General features: G+C 55.5%; 1 protein-coding gene across 1 annotated transcript in view; it reads right to left on the bottom strand.

Annotated features, from left to right (window-relative positions):
• The window catches only part of ZCCHC24 (zinc finger CCHC-type containing 24), a 62,312-nt gene extending 49,971 nt beyond the window's left edge, over positions 1–12,341 (bottom strand). The window contains exon 1 of the mRNA XM_059899581.1: positions 11,966–12,341. Coding sequence (XP_059755564.1) covers positions 11,966–12,211 — 246 coding nt within the window. The 5' untranslated portion in view covers positions 12,212–12,341. The remainder of the gene's footprint in view (positions 1–11,965) is intronic.
• Between the last annotated feature and the right edge of the window lie 3,877 nt (positions 12,342–16,218).

The following is a 16,218-nucleotide window of genomic DNA, read 5'->3' as shown; positions in this document are numbered from 1 at the left end:
CTCCAGCTCCCTGGAGGCTGCATTCAAGTCCTACCTCTAGCTGTGCATCCAAGGACAAGCCAGTTAACCACTCGGGGCCTCAGTGGCCCCATCCGGTAAATGGGAATAACGATAGCTACCTCCAAGGGTTTCTATGAGGCTAACGTGAGGCCAAGAATGTAAAGCCCTTTATTTCCTGCCGGGCGCTGAGGAAGCACTCAGTATATGGTGATGGTAATGACGATGATCATTAGCTCTCTACACACTGCCAGGGGTAAGACGTACGGCAGAAAGCAACCTGTTAGAGCCGAGGCTCTGCCACGTCCTAGTGGGGTGACTTGAGATATCAGCTCACAGCATTGTTTCCATCATACAGAAGAGGAGACTGAAGTCCAGCATTTCGTCTGGTCTCCTGCAGCCCGAGGCCTGTGCACACTGTGTTCCGGGGAGCCCTCGTCCCGGGCCCAGGCCAGCTCTCTGGAAGCCCGGGGAGGAAGTGGCCCACCTCTCTCACCTCTCCCACCTCCACTTGACAGGAACCAGATGTCTTGCCTGGCTTCAAAGCAGACACGGCCCAGGCCCCCTCCTGGTGTATACAGCGTCTATTTATAGGAGTCACAGGCTCTGGGCGGCCGGGCACACTGGAATTCAGCAAAGGTGGGGCCTGCGGTGAGGCTGGCAGGGAATGGCCATGGGCCCCTCTCCTGGGGCCAGGCCAAGGCTGGAAAGAGGCAGCTTCCCCAGGAGGCTGATGACATACCTGGGCACGGGGCTTGGGCACACCTGGCCCCAGCTAAGGTGCCCAAGAACCCCAGCAGTGAACTACAGACCTTGGGGAGCCTTGTTGGAGAGACAACACAGCCTCGTTCTTGGGGGTCCCCAGGCTCACAGGGGAGGAGAGCCACCGAGAGGAAGTTGCCTCAGGCTCCCTTACAAAGATGGGACAGAAGGAGCCCGGGGTAGGGACAGTGCTTTCTGTGTCCCCTCAGTGTGGGAAGGGAGGGAGGTGAGCTGAGAGCTGGCCCCAGGGGATCAGACACCCCTCGTCCAACCAGGACAGATCCCACCCCTCACACATGTACGCCTCTGGGGGTCTGGCACTCCTCCCTAGAGGACACAGCCCTCACTCTTCTTGGCTCCCTGGACACCCTGCTATGTGACCCTGGGCCAGCCCTTTCCCTCTCTGGGCCTCTGTTCTCTCCCATGTAGGTTTGGACCACAGCCTGGGATCTGGAAGGAAAGACAGAGACACCACATCCAGGGCAGCCAGGCCCAGCACACAGTCAGTTTGCAGTGACTGGGCAATGAACTCAAAGGGTCCTAATGACCATCTCTGCTCTACCACTGCCCAGGGCTACTGTGGAAGATCCCACACAAACCTGCATCAAGTCTGAGGGCAACTCTCCAGCTCTTAGATAGCCCCAGATGGTCCATCCTGAAAGGCAGAGGGTCCCCCATCCCTGGAGGCATGCGAGCCAAGACTGGACAACCTTAAAGGATGTGGGGAGGGTCCCAAAGGAAGTGGGATTAGATGATAATAGTAACATATACTGAGCACTCTAATGTCCCTGGTGCTGGAAACGTTACACGTGTTAAGATAGCTGACGCTCACCACAGCCCTATGTTACTGTCCCCATTTTACAGATTAGATGAGTGTGTCCAGCCTTGTATTGAATGGCCTGGGACACTTTTAACAAATACAGTTTTCTGGGCCCCACCTCAGACCTACCAAAGCAGCCACCTAGGAATGAGGGCCCAAAATCTACTGCATTGTTTCATTGCAGTAAAATATACATTACATAAAACCTACCCTTTTAACAATTTTTAAGTGCGCAGTTCAGTGGCATTAAGTACAGTCACATCCTATATCGTACAAGCCTCACCACAATCCATCTCCAGAAATTTTTCATTATTCCAAACTGAAACTCTGTCCCTGTTAAACACTAACTCCCCGAAGCCCAAGTCTGCATTTTAAAGCTCCCCTGGGGCAGCTCAGGTACAGCCTGTCCAGCCCTACCTGGCCTTGGGAGCACCTGGACTTTCCAACTATCAAGGTCTCTCCTTAGCTTGTCTCTAGACCTCTCCCCACCAGAACTGGTCTGGGGGAGGGCAGTATCGCCCCAGCCTCCCAGAGAAAAGTTCATCCAAACAAGAAACTTGAAGCTCCAAATGGTGTGACTCACCCGCATGGCTGGGAAATGCAATTTCACAAATAACAACCCTCTTATTTTTTTTCTCTTTTCTTTTCTTTTTTTTTTTTCTGGATAAGATTTAAGCAAGTCCACAGGAATCAGGGCTGTTTTGGCAGCAACTTGTCAAGAGGAAGGGGAAGTTTGGTGGGTGCCAGAAGAGCACTAATTACACCCTGAAAAAACCTCTCCCCCGTCTTGTGGCCACACACCCCTGCCCACGGGTGGCCCCGTGGGTATCCCTGGGCAGCCAGAGGCCTCCGAGCAGGCTGTCCTCTCCCCGGCAGCTTGACATCCCCCCCATAGCCTCAGATGGGGCACAGCTTTGCCCCTCAGGAGGGTCACACAGGCAGCTGCGGGTCAGAGAAGCGAAGCCAGAGCTCCCCTCATCGCCGACCTGTGTGCTCTGGCCTGGCCGTCACGGGCACTCCAGCTCCCTTCCCCCGGCCACCATTCAAGACGACACCACGAAAGGACAGGACGAAAGGCGGAACAGTCAACTGACCCAACCTCACTCTCAAGTTACAATGGAGAAACTGAGGTCCAGCGAGGCCCGGGGGCACAGACCAGAGCACACAGCCAGGCCTAAGGGCCAGGAGTCCTGCTTGCCGGCCGGCTGGACGGGCAGGTGGGGCAGCAAGCTGTTTCCTCTCCGAAGCCCCGAGGAGCTTGGGCCATCGAGGTGAAAGGCAAGTTGGTCTCTCGGACATTTCCACGGCCTGTGGGGACTGGCCAGAGCAGAGGCCAGGACACACAGAGCTCCCTCCCTCTGTCTGTGGAGCCGGGGCCCTGGCCTTTTGGGTTTCCCACGTGTAAAATGTAACATGGCCCAGGGAAGGAGGGCAAACTTGATGATCCCTGCCAGCCTGCTTCTTCAAGGTCCAGACTCCAGGTACTGAAAGATGCCCCCAGACCCTGGACCACAGAGGGCACTTCATCCACGAGGGCACCACCTCTCCCAAGTCCTGCCGTCTGTAGCTGGAGGGCAAGGCTGGGCAGGGCTCCCCTTCATCAGTCAGCCCCTAACTCTGCAACAACGAGGCTACTCCCCTTAGTGTCCCACCAGCAACCGCTCTTTTCCCTCCAGGCCTGCACTTGCTGTCCACCCCTGGGATGCCCACTCTGGATCCAAACCCCTCCAGGACCGGGCTCTTGGCCATGGCTCTAACTCTAGTGGTGTGGCCTTGAACCCACCCCTTCTTCTTGCTCAGGCCTGGGCTCCAAGGGACGGTGTGAAAAGCACAGGTTCAGGTGCTACTGAGGCCCCACTGGCCACAGAGTCCCCAGCCCCCTCCAGGGGCCTCCCGACCTCCTGGCCATAGCCCTGTGCTGCAGGCTGGGGTGGGGACCACCCTGTGACTCCCCTGCCCTTGCCTGAAGGGGCTCTGATGTCTCTCTCTAATCCCTTTACATGGTGATACCTCCTCATCTCTCCACAAGGCTGGACATCCCCGAAGGCAAAGATTCTGCAACCCTCCATTGCCCCAGAGACCAGACTGTTTCTACTGTTCCCTACGCCCATGACTGTCCTGTGTGCAATAATCACAGGCGGGAAGGGAGCTCCACTTGACAGATGAGGGTATGGATGCCCCAACACCTTGAAGGATTTAGGTCAGGGTCTCTGAGCTCCCACGGACTAAGTCGGAGGGTGATCTCACCTCAGATTTAGCTGCTCTGGGCAGTGGTTGTGGGCAGCCCCACTAGTGTGTGGCTCTGGGTTATCTGGGCCCAGATCACCAGCCTGGGGGAAGAAACCACCCCTCCTTCCCCCCTGGGTCAGTGACCCCAGCAGCTAGTAGGAAGCGTGGGATCCTTATGCCACATGTGGGGAACAAAGCATCAGATTCCTGTCCATTGCTGGAACTCCTCCAAGGTTCTGGCTTGGCTGTTGGAGAAAGTCAGATGGGAAGATACTATAGTTTATTCTCATCCTACTTGTGTTAGATACTTGACTGGATCCTTTCCCTTTCTTAGTCTCATCCCTGGCAAGAACACTGTTTGGATGGGCCTTATTGGTCCTATTTTATAGAACTGGAAACTGAGGCTCAGCGAGGCTGAGTAACTTGCCCAAGGAAACACAGCCAGCACGTGGCTAAGAGGACAGTCACACCCAGATCTGCTGGCCTGTTATATTTCAGCCCCCGAATGGCCTCCAAGGCTTGGCTCCCCCTACAGGAAGGGGACCCAGCGTAAAATACCTGGCGGGGACCATCCTCCTTGGCACAGAGGCCCTGTGACATCACATGGCCAAGCCCCTCAGCCCTGGCAAGGTGAGGCACCAGCTTCTCTGGGCTGCTTGCGGGGCTTGGGCCCCGGGGTTGGTGGTTCTGTTGAGGGGTTTGGGATACACAAGTGGAGATTTCCAGGGCTGACTCAACCTGACAAGCTGTGCTCCCCCTTGGCTGCCTCTCCAGGACAGAAACAGGGCACAGTGGGAGGAGGGGAGGCAGGAGTTAGGTCAGGTGGGCAGAAGCTTCCGAGGGCAGCCCAGAGGGAGAAGCGATAGGTGCAAGAAGAGAAGAGGGTCAGCAGGCAGAGGCGGGAGCAGCACAGCAGGGAAGGTCATGGCAGTGGCAGTGGGCAGCGTCCAAGGAGGTCTGTCCAAAGCAAACGCTGAGTCCTGCTGCCCCTGGGCCTAAGACGGCCCTGGAGGAGGAATTCTCTGGTCCTAGTCCTCAGCTCTGTGGGGGCTCTTTCATCAGCTGAACAACTGCTTTCTTATCCCCAAAAGCCACCCCCATACACACACACAGACACGCACACGCGCACATACACATGCACACACATACACACCCACACTCCTCTCTTTGGGACAAGAAACCATTCATCTCACAAATGAGTCTACCCCTTCTCCAAAGAGATCTGCACTTCTTCTACCCGCTGGGGTCTATCTGGGGCTCCGGCCCACAGGGTCAAACACAAACACATCCTATACACACAAGCAGGGGCGGATGTGGGCTGGGCGCAGGGACAGAAGGAGACAGCCATTGTCAATGCTGGAGCTGGCCGATGGGAAAGTGAAGCCACACCTGGACCGAGGGTTTCCCTAGCCACAGTCAGACCCCAGCTCTGCTCCTGTTTCCAAGGTCCAAAGCTGACCTGTGGGCCAAGAAGGTGGCAGGGTCGACCGTGAGAGAGGTGGCAATCCCCCCACTCGGGACCTCCAAGGGCACCATTGCCTCCTAGAGTCCCATTCACCCGGGGCATGCAAAACACAATTCCCCAGACACAGCCAGAGCTTGATGAGAGATTCAAATTTAAATAAGCAGGCTGTGTTCTTCTTGGTAGGGGGAGTTGGGAGAGAGAAATGGGGAAAGAAAGGACCAGGGGATGGAGGAGCACAGTGGCAGCAGGACAGAGCAGAACAGACACAGGGGAGGCTCCCCGTCCCCACTCAGTCCCTCCTGCTCCCCCCCAGGTCATCACTCACTTGGTAGGTGTTCACGTTTCACAACCATGTGCCTGCTGCCCAGCTAGAGCATAAGCACTGGGGACCAGGCTGACTCTCGCTTCTAGAATATACTCACTAAATCAAAGCAGAAAGCATGGATCCAAGAACTAGAGGACTAGAGGTCCCTAAGATTTAGCCAGTCTGGGGTACCACTGAGGCTTGCAGCTTCTACAGTAGGGGGCCTGGATTTGGGATCCACTGTTGACATGATCCCCTTGAAATTACATGCAAATGTGAGTTCTGCGTGTGCATGTACTTGTGTGCTATGTGCATGGCGCTGAGGAGAGGAATTCGAGCTGCTTTCAGATTCTCAGAGAGGTCCATAGCCAAAGAAGGTCAAGAACTGTTAGCACACCTAAGCTTCTGCTGGGACCCAATCTCTAGGGATAGGGTTTCATGACTCCCAAGTCAGCTCTTTAAAATTTATCAAGCAATCCATAAACACTTCTTCTGTGCGATAAAACAAGAGGTTAAGAGACTGAGGAAAGCATTCACAATAGTCACAAGTCTGGGGAAGGAAGAGGAGGAGAGAGTCCAAGTCATCCATCCACCCATCCACCTAGTGAATGTTAACTGAGCACCTAGTCTGTCCCAGGCACTGACTAAGCATCGGATGCTGTGATTACGAAATGGAAAAAGACAGGATTCCTATTCTCAGAGTGTTGAAATGTAGCTATGGAGACAGACACATATGGTACATGTTTCACAGAAATACCGATTGTTAAGACATGCTTTACCAGAAGGATGTACCACTCATCTGTCATGGGACATGGAAGCTGGAGGGAGGTGTGCTCCCCATGACAGTGAGGTAGTCTTCAGAGAAGAGACATCCACTGGTGCCATAAAGAAGTAAGTTGGAATCAGTCAGTTATACAGGGACAGTCAATAGCATTAGAAGCAGTAGAAGCAACAGCAAGTGCAAAAGCTTAGAGGAATGGGAGCGCTTGGTGTTTTCAGAAACCTCAAGTGGACCAGTATGGCCAGAGAAGGACAGAATAAAGATTATACAACACCTGGGACTTCCCTGGTGGTCCGGTGGTTAAGAATCTGCCTTCCAATGTAGGGGATGTGGGTTCGATCCCTGGTCAGGGAACTAAGATCCCACATGCCACGGGGCAACTAAGCCCGCACATGCCACAACTACTGAGCCCACGCACCACGACTAGAGAGAAGCCCATGCGCCACAACTAGAGAGAAGCCCGAGGGCCACAACGAAGAGCCCGCACACTGCAACAAAAGATCCCACGTGCCGCAACTAAGACCTGACACAGCCAAAAATAAACAAATTTAAAAAAAAAAGATTATACATCACCACCATACACACATACACATATACACACACACACACATACATGACAGACCAAGCATCCTGAGACGTCCCTAACTCTATCTTCCTCCTCTTGAAGAGCCTTAGTTTCCTCATCTGCACAATGGGTTTGCGGCACGCAGTGGATGCTATGAGACAGGAGTGCTAGGAAGTGCTCAGTGTCCATCTCCTTTGCCTCTCCCAAGCCAGGCCACCCTTGGACTCACATCCCACAGAGCCCCATCCTGGAGCAAGGACATGACAGGAAACCCAGAACCCATGACCAATGCCTACCACTCCTCAGAAGGTTTGAGATCGGGGACAAAACATCCAAGACACTGAGGCTTGACAGAACACCCTGGTTACTGCTTGCCCTGCACTGGCGTCCAGTGAATGATCCAGGCGAAAGCCAACCGCACCAGCTGGACGAGCCACAGAGATGACTGTAGGTGGGATGGAGAAGACTGCTAGATCTAGCTCTGCCACTGTCTTGCTGGGTGACTTGCCAGGCCTGTTTTCTCTTCTGTAAAATGGGAGCCACGAAGAAAAAGATGCCAAGAATAAAGCACCACCAAGAGTAAGAGATGCTACTCAAGGGCCGTCTTCTCCACAGGGCCCTTCTCTTGGTGCTGACAGAGCCTGGCTCTCTGCCGCTGCTAATTCCTTATTACTAATGCTGCCTGCTTCCCTCCCTCCCACCTGACTCAGATGGTCCACGAGGTGTGGTCTCCCCTCTGAGTCTAGGCCCGCCCAGCCAATTTAATTTGATGGAGGGAGGGTCAGACCACCTCAGCCAACAGGCCCGCGAACGATGGTCCCCCTTGCCTGACTCAGAGCTCAGCTTTCCAGGGCTGGCCAGAGGGAGCTGGGCATCCTCCCAAGCTCCCAGCTGGGTTGGAATGGCCATTCCTCCCAGGCCCTGGGGCTGCCCCCCACCACCCCACACAGACCACAAAGGCTGCTGGGAAAAAATTTCAGTTCCTGAAGCCCACTCAGCCCCAGCGAGGCAAACTCCCACCCTCGAGCAGATATGTGGCTTTGTTCTACACTTCCAGGCAGCCTCTCAGCTCAGCCGCACCTGGGGAGAGCACAGTCCCTAATACCTGGGAACCTTTTAAAGCAGGACACTGCGGTCACCCCTCTCTGGGTTCTAACAGCCCTGTGCGTGCCGGAGCCTGAAGCCCTGTCTGGTAAGCCTCATGAGACCTTTGCTGCTGTTCTCAAATCTCCAATGAGACCAGAGCTGCAAAGAGGAGGGTGTCCTCAGTGCTACAGAAGATAGTACTAGGACCCAGGAGGGCAACTGGGTTAACAGCTCCAGGAAGAGCCTCCTACGGTTTGAGGAAAGAGGTCTGCTTTGACAGAGCATTCTCTGAGCCTGGAGATGTTCAGAAGAACACTGGCATGTGTCCTGTGCCAAAAATGTAATCCAGTCAAACAGGTATGCAAAATGTTGGGTTGAAGAAGAAAGCTTAGCAGGTTTTGTACTGCAGGACTTCTCAGAGCCTTTACTGTGTTAGCATGGTGTGTTTCCAAGGGAAGGACAGTATGCTATGTTTCCCAAATGTATTTGACCCCAAAGCCCTTCCCACAACCTCCACAAAGTATCACTTGACAGTAGGGCCACATCTTCAAGCCACATCTGGCCCTGGAGGAAAAGGGAAAGAAAACAGTTGCCTTAAGCATCTGACCTGGAGTGGGATAGCTACATCTCCTTTGAGGGGGTACAGGGACTACCCGGGAGGGGCTCTCGGCATCCCTCTGAGATTCCTGAGAGCTAATGCTCAACATGGGGTAACTCTACTTTTCTGGAGGTGGAGTCCCACAGTCCCCACACTGCTGTGAATTTAAATTCCAAACAAAGCCTGGCAGGGAAGACCCCCCCCCCTCCATGCCACCCACCCCCCACTCCCTCTAAGATCTGGCTTCCTCGGATACTTGGAGAGAGACAGGAAGGGCTCAGCCAAGGGCCTCACAAGTTTCCCTACAAAGACATATAGTTGTTGCCACAGATCAGGGGTTGAAAGAGGGGTTCACAGGGCCCGGTTTCTAGACCCAGAGGCCTTTTAAAAAACTGTGCAGAGTACCTGTGTGTGATTTGGCCTGGCAGCCTCACCACAAACTGAGACGCCAAGGAGTCCGCACAAGCATCCAAGCCGCATCCTGGTGTCTGCTCCTGCACTTTGCCCATGAACTCTGCCATCTCCCTCTCTGCTCCCAGGGCCAGTGTTCCACTCAGAACCCTTGGCTTATCTTCAGCTTCCAGAGCTGAGGTTCCAGGGCACAATGGGCTTCTGTGCCCCCATGTCCTCACACCTCCCCCCGCCCAAAGCCCAGCTGCATTCATGGTGTTTTGCTATTGTGGTGGGAGCAGCCTGGGGTGGTGCGGGAGGGGGTGGGCCCTTGGCACAGGGACCGGCGCAGACAGGCCATGGTCAGCGGTCAGCATGCAAGTCACATCCGCAGGCACTACCACCAGGCCTGCCAGGCTTTGCACAGAATGGCGACGCTCCTGGGCCCCTGGGTCCCTTCGTAGAGTCCCCTCCAGCCCACACACGACTTGCTTCCTGTCCAACAAGCCCCTTGGTGGCATTCAGGTGGGGGGTATTTTTTCTTGTCTTCTCAACCAGTTGCTATTTTGGAGCCATATTAGGTCACCAGCTAAGCCCTGGACACAGGAAAGGCCTGTCCCCAGGAGCACAGCTGGGGCTTCAAGAGGGTTTAGGAGGCAAAGCGGGTGGGGGGTGAGAGCGAGTGAGTCTGAAGCCAAGAGAGTCTTCCGGAAGTCAACAGGCACAGTCCTCCAGCCCCTGCAAGGAAGTCACTGGCCCATTAGCATAGAAGAAGCCCCTCTTACCTCCCTAACCCAGCCTGTCTGTAGGCACATCCTCTCCTGTACAGCTCTCAAATCCCATACACATCCCCCTGGGGGAGAGCAGAGACTACATTTTACAGATAGGTAAACTGAGGCCCAGACAGAGACGAGGGTTCCTCCAAAGTCAGACCATGAGAGACTTTTCCACCACTACTCTAGATAACCTTTACCAGCTCCTTCTACAGTGGCCCCAGCAAAGGAATGTGCCTCTTCATGAGGACATCGAGGTAAACAGCAGTGAAGTGACAGAAGGCAGGTCTCACTGAGACTTGGGTGGGATCCTGGATGCCAGAAATTTCCAAGAGGAGGCACAACAGCCTACCCTCACAGGGGACTCCTGATGGCCCCAAACTCCCAGGCCATCTTAGCAGAGACCCACATGGTGGAACAAGGCCACCATAGGGTGGGAGCAGAGGGAAGCCAGTAGAGGCTGATTAGGGGACGGACTCTCACTTGACCTGTGAGTCATGGTCACCCTCCTGCCTTTGGGCTCCCACAGGACCCCCATGAAACCACCCACCCTTCACATGGGTCTGTCTTCTAATCTGGGGCCCCCACGAGACTCTGGCGGAATCCCCAGGGGGCCACATGGAGCTCAACAAATGTTTGGTAAGAGAACAAACAACTGACAAGACCCAGGCACCGTCCTCCAAAGCCCTTGGTCACAGAAGCCATTCCCTGAAGAGGCGGCAAAGTCTCTTACAAGAAAGAACGATTCCCAGCCAAGAACAATTCCTCACGTGGAGAGAGTGCTTTACAGTTTACAAAGAGCTCTGGCATACAAATGCTCTTGCCTGGCACCAAAGAGTGCTTTCCAGACTCATCTCCCCCAGCTATGCTTGACTAGCCCAACACAGGTCAACCAGCCTTCTCTCTGCTGCCTGCCATTGGCCCATCTCTAGGCCTCAGGCCAGCGATTTACATGTCCATGTCTCCCCTAGTCAATAATGGCAGAGGGGAACACATTATGGGGCCAGAAAGGGTGACCCTCTGTCTTCCCCACCTCCATCCCCAGCACACTGGTGTATACACAGGCCTTCTCCCACAAACTGTCAAGTATTCTGACTCTCCTGAAACTAAATCGTGTGCCCAGGTCTAGAAGGAAAGTTCCCCTCATGTGTGTCCTCTGCCCTGCCCCTTCCCCCTGCACTTTTGCAGAGAGAGCTGCCAGAAGGAGAGTGACTGAAGGCCACAGAAGGGTGTCTGCAGTTCCCAAATGAGGCAGGAGTAAGTGGGAGTGGGGCCCGGGAGGAGTCCAGCTGAAGCCAGAGAGGGTGGTATTCGGGAAGGCTCTGAAGACCTCTCAAAGGGGCTGGGAGGTCCCGGCAATCTGTATTTATCTAGCTGGGGGAAGATGCACTGCCCCTCGGATTCTGTAACTGAATCCACCCAACAGGCAGACTTTGCAACGGCAGCCGGCCCAGGTTTCTGGAGAAGGCACTGGGCAGCTGGAACCTCTCCCCCTATCTAGCCCCCCTCCCAAGAGCTCAAGAGGATTTCCCTTTCATTTCCTTCCAGGCTGGGAGGGCGGGGGACAGCGCAGTCTGTGGGGTCAGGCCCTCAAAAACCACTTCCTATGTGGCTGGGGGAGGGCGAGCGGTTGGAGGATGTATCTGGGGGTCCCTGTGTGAGAAGAGCAGAAAAATTCTCCGGGCTAGTCACTGCTCTCCAGTGTGCCCTTCGGATCGGGAACCGCCGAAGTCGGAGGAGAAAAGATTTTAGGCCCCTCCAGAGGAACTCGGAGCAGAATCTACACTCTCCGTCCCAGCCAGCGGTGGCCGAGAGGGGGATGGGTTTGGGCGTGGGAAGGACACTTGGAAGGGGCTCCCTGCACAGGCCGCGCCCCGGCTGTCTGGAGAGAATCCGGAACCCACCCTCCCAGCCGGGCCCCCCCAGTCCCCTTGGAGCAGGGCGCCCCGGGCTGGAAGAGAGGGCAGGAGGGCCCCGCCCGCGCCTGAGCAGCTCCGGGCCGGGCTCAGCGGGGAGGTGACGCGCTCCCGGCGCCCCGGGGACTTCGGGCGGCGAGTTTGGCAGAGCTAAGCGAAGCCAAGCCAAGCAGGGCCGGGCAATACGGAGCCGGGCCGGGGCCAGGCCAGGAAGAGCCGGGCAGATACGAAAAGGCCCGGCACGGTCGACTGAGGGCGGGGGCGCGCAGGGGCACCCACCTCTCCGCGCTGCAGCTGGAAGAAGCTGTTGAGATAGCTGGAGTGCAGGGGCGAGCCCAGCTGCTCTGGGCGGCCCTTGCCGAAGGCCAGCTCTGGGGGCGCGGCACCAGCGGGCGGCTCGGGCCGGAAGGCATCGAAGGCGCTCGCCTGGTGCGTGTCCTGCAGCGACAGGTAGACCCAGTTGAGCAGCTGGGCCGGCTGGTACACCGAGGCGGCGCTCGTGTCGATGGCCGACAGCAGGCTCATTTTGCGGCGGCGGTGCCGGCCCCCCCCCCGGCCGCCCGCTCGTGCCCCCCCGGAGCGGAGGGGCGGGCACCGGGGAGCCTGCGCCCACTGCCGCCGCCCGAGCCCCGACGGCGATCGCCTGCACCCCGCGCTCAGCCCACAGCCGCCGCCGCCGCCGCCGCCTCCCCCCAACTGCAGCCGCAGAGCGCGCGGGCGGAGGAAGGAGGCAGCGAAAGTTGGGCAGGAAACTTTTGGGCCCGCCCCCTCCGAGCCGCCCGCCCCGCCCCACGAACCGCTATCTGCCTCAATTCTGACCCCTTCAGCGGCCGCTCCCGGGGTGGGGTTCCCCGAGGCCCCGCCCCTCCTGGAGCCGTCCTCGCTCTCCATTGGCTGTCTCATTGAATATAGAGTGATGGGGGCGGGGTGAGCGGGGAAAGAGAGCTCATCTACATATGTAGCACGGTGCGGGCCCGCCCATGGGCGGCCCCCTCGCAGGCCCCGCCCCCTCCGTGCGGCAAACCCAGCTCCCCCACCCTACAGGAGCTCAGTGCTGCCCGGGCCTGATCAATCCCGTCTCGCTTTGCTCTCAGCTCTCTTCTGTCTCTCTTTCTTTACAAATTCTTTCCAATTATTTCATTTTCACTGGTTTTTTTCCTATTTTCCTACCTTCCACATACTCTCTCCTTTCTCTCAGACTAACATCTCCTGTGTCCATCATCTGTCTGTCAGTCTCGTCGTCTTTCTCCGTGGATCTGTCTCCGACTCTGTCTCTGTCTCTGCCTCTCATCTTTTCTACTTTCGTCTAGTCTGATGTGTCTCTCTCTCCTTCCCTTCTCAGGCCCAGAGACACACGCGCGCGCGCGCGCACACACACACACACATCTCCCTCCCTCTCCTCGCTATCATCGAAGGACCCTCCCCCTCCCACTTAATTCCTTCCATCTGCAGAATCGCTTTGCAGGTCGGCTCAGCCAAGGGGGGCCTGGGTTCCTGTCCCAGGAAGGACTCCCCGCCCCCTTCCCTCGTTCCCCCTCCCCCTCTCTCTTCTCCTATTTCTGCTCTGGGTCCGCCTCACTTCTCGCCCTTTTCCTCAGCCCGGCCCCCCGGCCCCAGGCCACCCCGGTGCCTCTGCGGGTCGCCAGGACCCTAGATGGGTCTGGGGGAGCTGGGGAAGACGACTGTCACTCACCGCCCCAGGACGGCCCAGCTAGTCCAAGTATGCCTGAGGGGAGCCCCCGCCCCAGCCTCCGCCTGCGCCCAACACACCCCGAAGCTCCAGGGGGACTTCACCCTCTCAGACTGGGGTAATCTTCGGGCACCTGCACTGCGCCAGCGCCAGGGACCTAGCGGCGAGGTGCCCGGAGGGGGCCGGAGTCGCCTCTCCAACCTCAAACCTGGCTCTGGAGCCATTTCCCCGGGCGTTCAAGTGCCAGCTCGGCCACCTTCCAGATGAGTGGCCTTGGCGTGGCACCTAACCACTGTGAATAAACCTGTTTTCTCTTCTGTAAGATGGGGAGGGTCACTGTCCCACCTCTGGGGATGTTTGTGAGCTTACCAGTTTGAGTTTAGTAATCAGAAGATATTCCATAAGGGTCAGCTCTCTGCCACCCCCTCCATGAGGATTTCTCCCACGACTGGCATCGACACACATCTGTGGATGCTTGGACCTGAAAGGACTTCAATGATGACCAAGTGCTACCCTTTCCAACCATGTCACCAAGCAAGTACCCCTTGGATTGTCTTCTGTCTCATTTGATCATGTTTTCAAAGATTTTGTCTATCAAACAATTTGTGATTATTAGGACAAATGATAGCGCACACACCAATCATATCTTAATATTTTTATTCATCCGAGACACATCTCTACAGTACTCTTTATATTTTAAACCTATTTGTTTAAAGAGAAGGTACACACTTGTTAGGAATAAATGTTATAGCCATTTACTTTTGGAAACATTTGGGGTCATCTCTGGAACTCCGATACTGTCTTTAAGGTTCCAAGGTGGGGGGCTGGATAGCATTTGGAACCACCGATCTAGACTTTCCCTAAATTTTACAGAGAAAATTGCTGGTCAGAGAGGGGACATCTTCCAATTGCACAGGAAGTTGGGGAGCCCAGAGGAGACCCCAAGGCTCCCAGCACCAGCCCAGAACTCTCTGTCTTTGGCCCCCACTCTCCTTCTGGACGAGGGTAGTCCTGTTATGTTGAAGTGCTGATATTTTTCCCTAGTATGGGTTGCAAATTCAATTTGCTTTAGGGGCCAAGCAGGTACCACTAGGTATAAGGCAATAGACAGGTAGTGATGGGGCATGTGGAGAACCAAAGTGCTAGCCACACAGGACCCTTCTGCCATGGTTCTCAGCCTGAGACTATGAGTCTGACACCTGGTCTGGGGTTCCCTGTCCTTAAGAGTGATTTGATGCTGTGAGGTTGCTTGTCCTACCTGGTGACCACACTGATGGCTTCTGCCCTTTTCACCCCAACCCCACCTCATCCCTGCCCCATAGTTCCTATGCAGGGCCTGGTACATAGATAGCAGATGATCCAAAAATGTTTGCTAGGTCAATGGTTGGATGGAGAGATGGCCAAATTATGCTCCCCTTTGAAGCCCGAAGGGCTTCTTTGCTTTTGTACTTTTCCCCCTCCCCTTGCCCACAGCACACCTGCTCGACACATGGGCTCTGTATCCAGTTAGTGATCAATAAATTTGAGCAACTGACAGGCAGTTTGCTTGGATAGCAGCTGATTGGGCCCTTCACCAGTCCCTCAGGTCCCTGAGACAGCACGTCCCATGGGATGGGAGGTGATGGGTGAGGGTGACCAGATGGGTATCAGAGGCCTGGGTCCCAAGATAAGAAGACTGGTCCAGGCCCAAACTCTGTGCCTCCCCACTCCCCATCATGTACACATTAAGAAGCCTTGCTTTCAAAATGTCAGGGGTCCTATCTCAAGCCTTCACATTACAGAGGAGGAAGCACCATGGCCCAGAGAAGGAAAGGGAGTGGCCCAGGATCACCCAGGAAGCCTGATGTCTAAGCCACCTGCTCCTAACCCAATCCACATCTAACTCTCCCTTCCTTGGCCCTGGTCTGGCAGTCTCCTGTATGGCCACTCTGGCCTATACACTATCCTCAGAACCACAGGTAGGAGGGAACTCTCAGGTGAGGTTTGGATCCCTGTCCCCTGCCCTTTCTGGGGACTCCATGCACCCTGTGGTCTCCAGAATGGGATAATGGAGAGAAGACAGGATTTGGAGAAAAGAAACCTGGGCAAGTGGCTTTGGGCAAGTGTCAGCTCTCTCTGTAAACCTCAATTTTCTCAGTTAGTGACTGATGGGGTCAAATGAGGATGCAAACAGGAAGGTGCTTTGCTAGCTGGGAATAAGCCATCATGCGGGAAGGAAGTGTGGTATTAATAATTTCAGTAAGAGTAATATTCAGCTTTCCTGGACTGGTGGTTGGAGGAGGAGGGAATATGTAGGGAAGTGTCTGCCACCAAAGTTGCCCAGGCAACAGTTCTGATAGGTGTTTGGTGGAATTTCAGACCAAGAGCTTTGAGCTCAGAGCAGGAGAAACTTTGGAAAGAAGAGCAAGCAGGGGTCTTCATGGGGTGGGGGGAATCAGCCTTCAATTTGGGCTTGAAAGGCCGGCAGAGATGAGCAGAAGAAGAAGAAGACGGGACTTCACAATCCTGTGCAAGTTTTTGCTGCTTATTTCACTAAAAAACATCTCGTGGTGATTTGTAATGCAAAGGAACGCCTAACTCTCTTGAACCTGCCTGCATGCCATGCGTCAGGAATTTAAAAAGCAGATACACACTGGGAAGGCTGACGTTTGCCTCTCCTCTGGGCCAGGGCCGAGCACTGGGCTCCTTTGGGCTGTGTGTTGACACAGAAGGTGTCAGTTTACAGCAGTGATAGCAAAATGGCAAATACTCTCCCTGCACACGCCACTGCCCCATCCTCCAACCCGGGACAGAAATCACTGAGCGCAGAACTCCTTCCCAGACGGGATGCCTGACTCCACCT

The sequence above is a fragment of the Balaenoptera ricei genome, chromosome 16 (assembly GCF_028023285.1).
Source record: "Balaenoptera ricei isolate mBalRic1 chromosome 16, mBalRic1.hap2, whole genome shotgun sequence".
NCBI lineage: Eukaryota > Metazoa > Chordata > Mammalia > Artiodactyla > Balaenopteridae > Balaenoptera > Balaenoptera ricei.
This window is presented reverse-complemented; position numbering and strand designations above follow the sequence as displayed.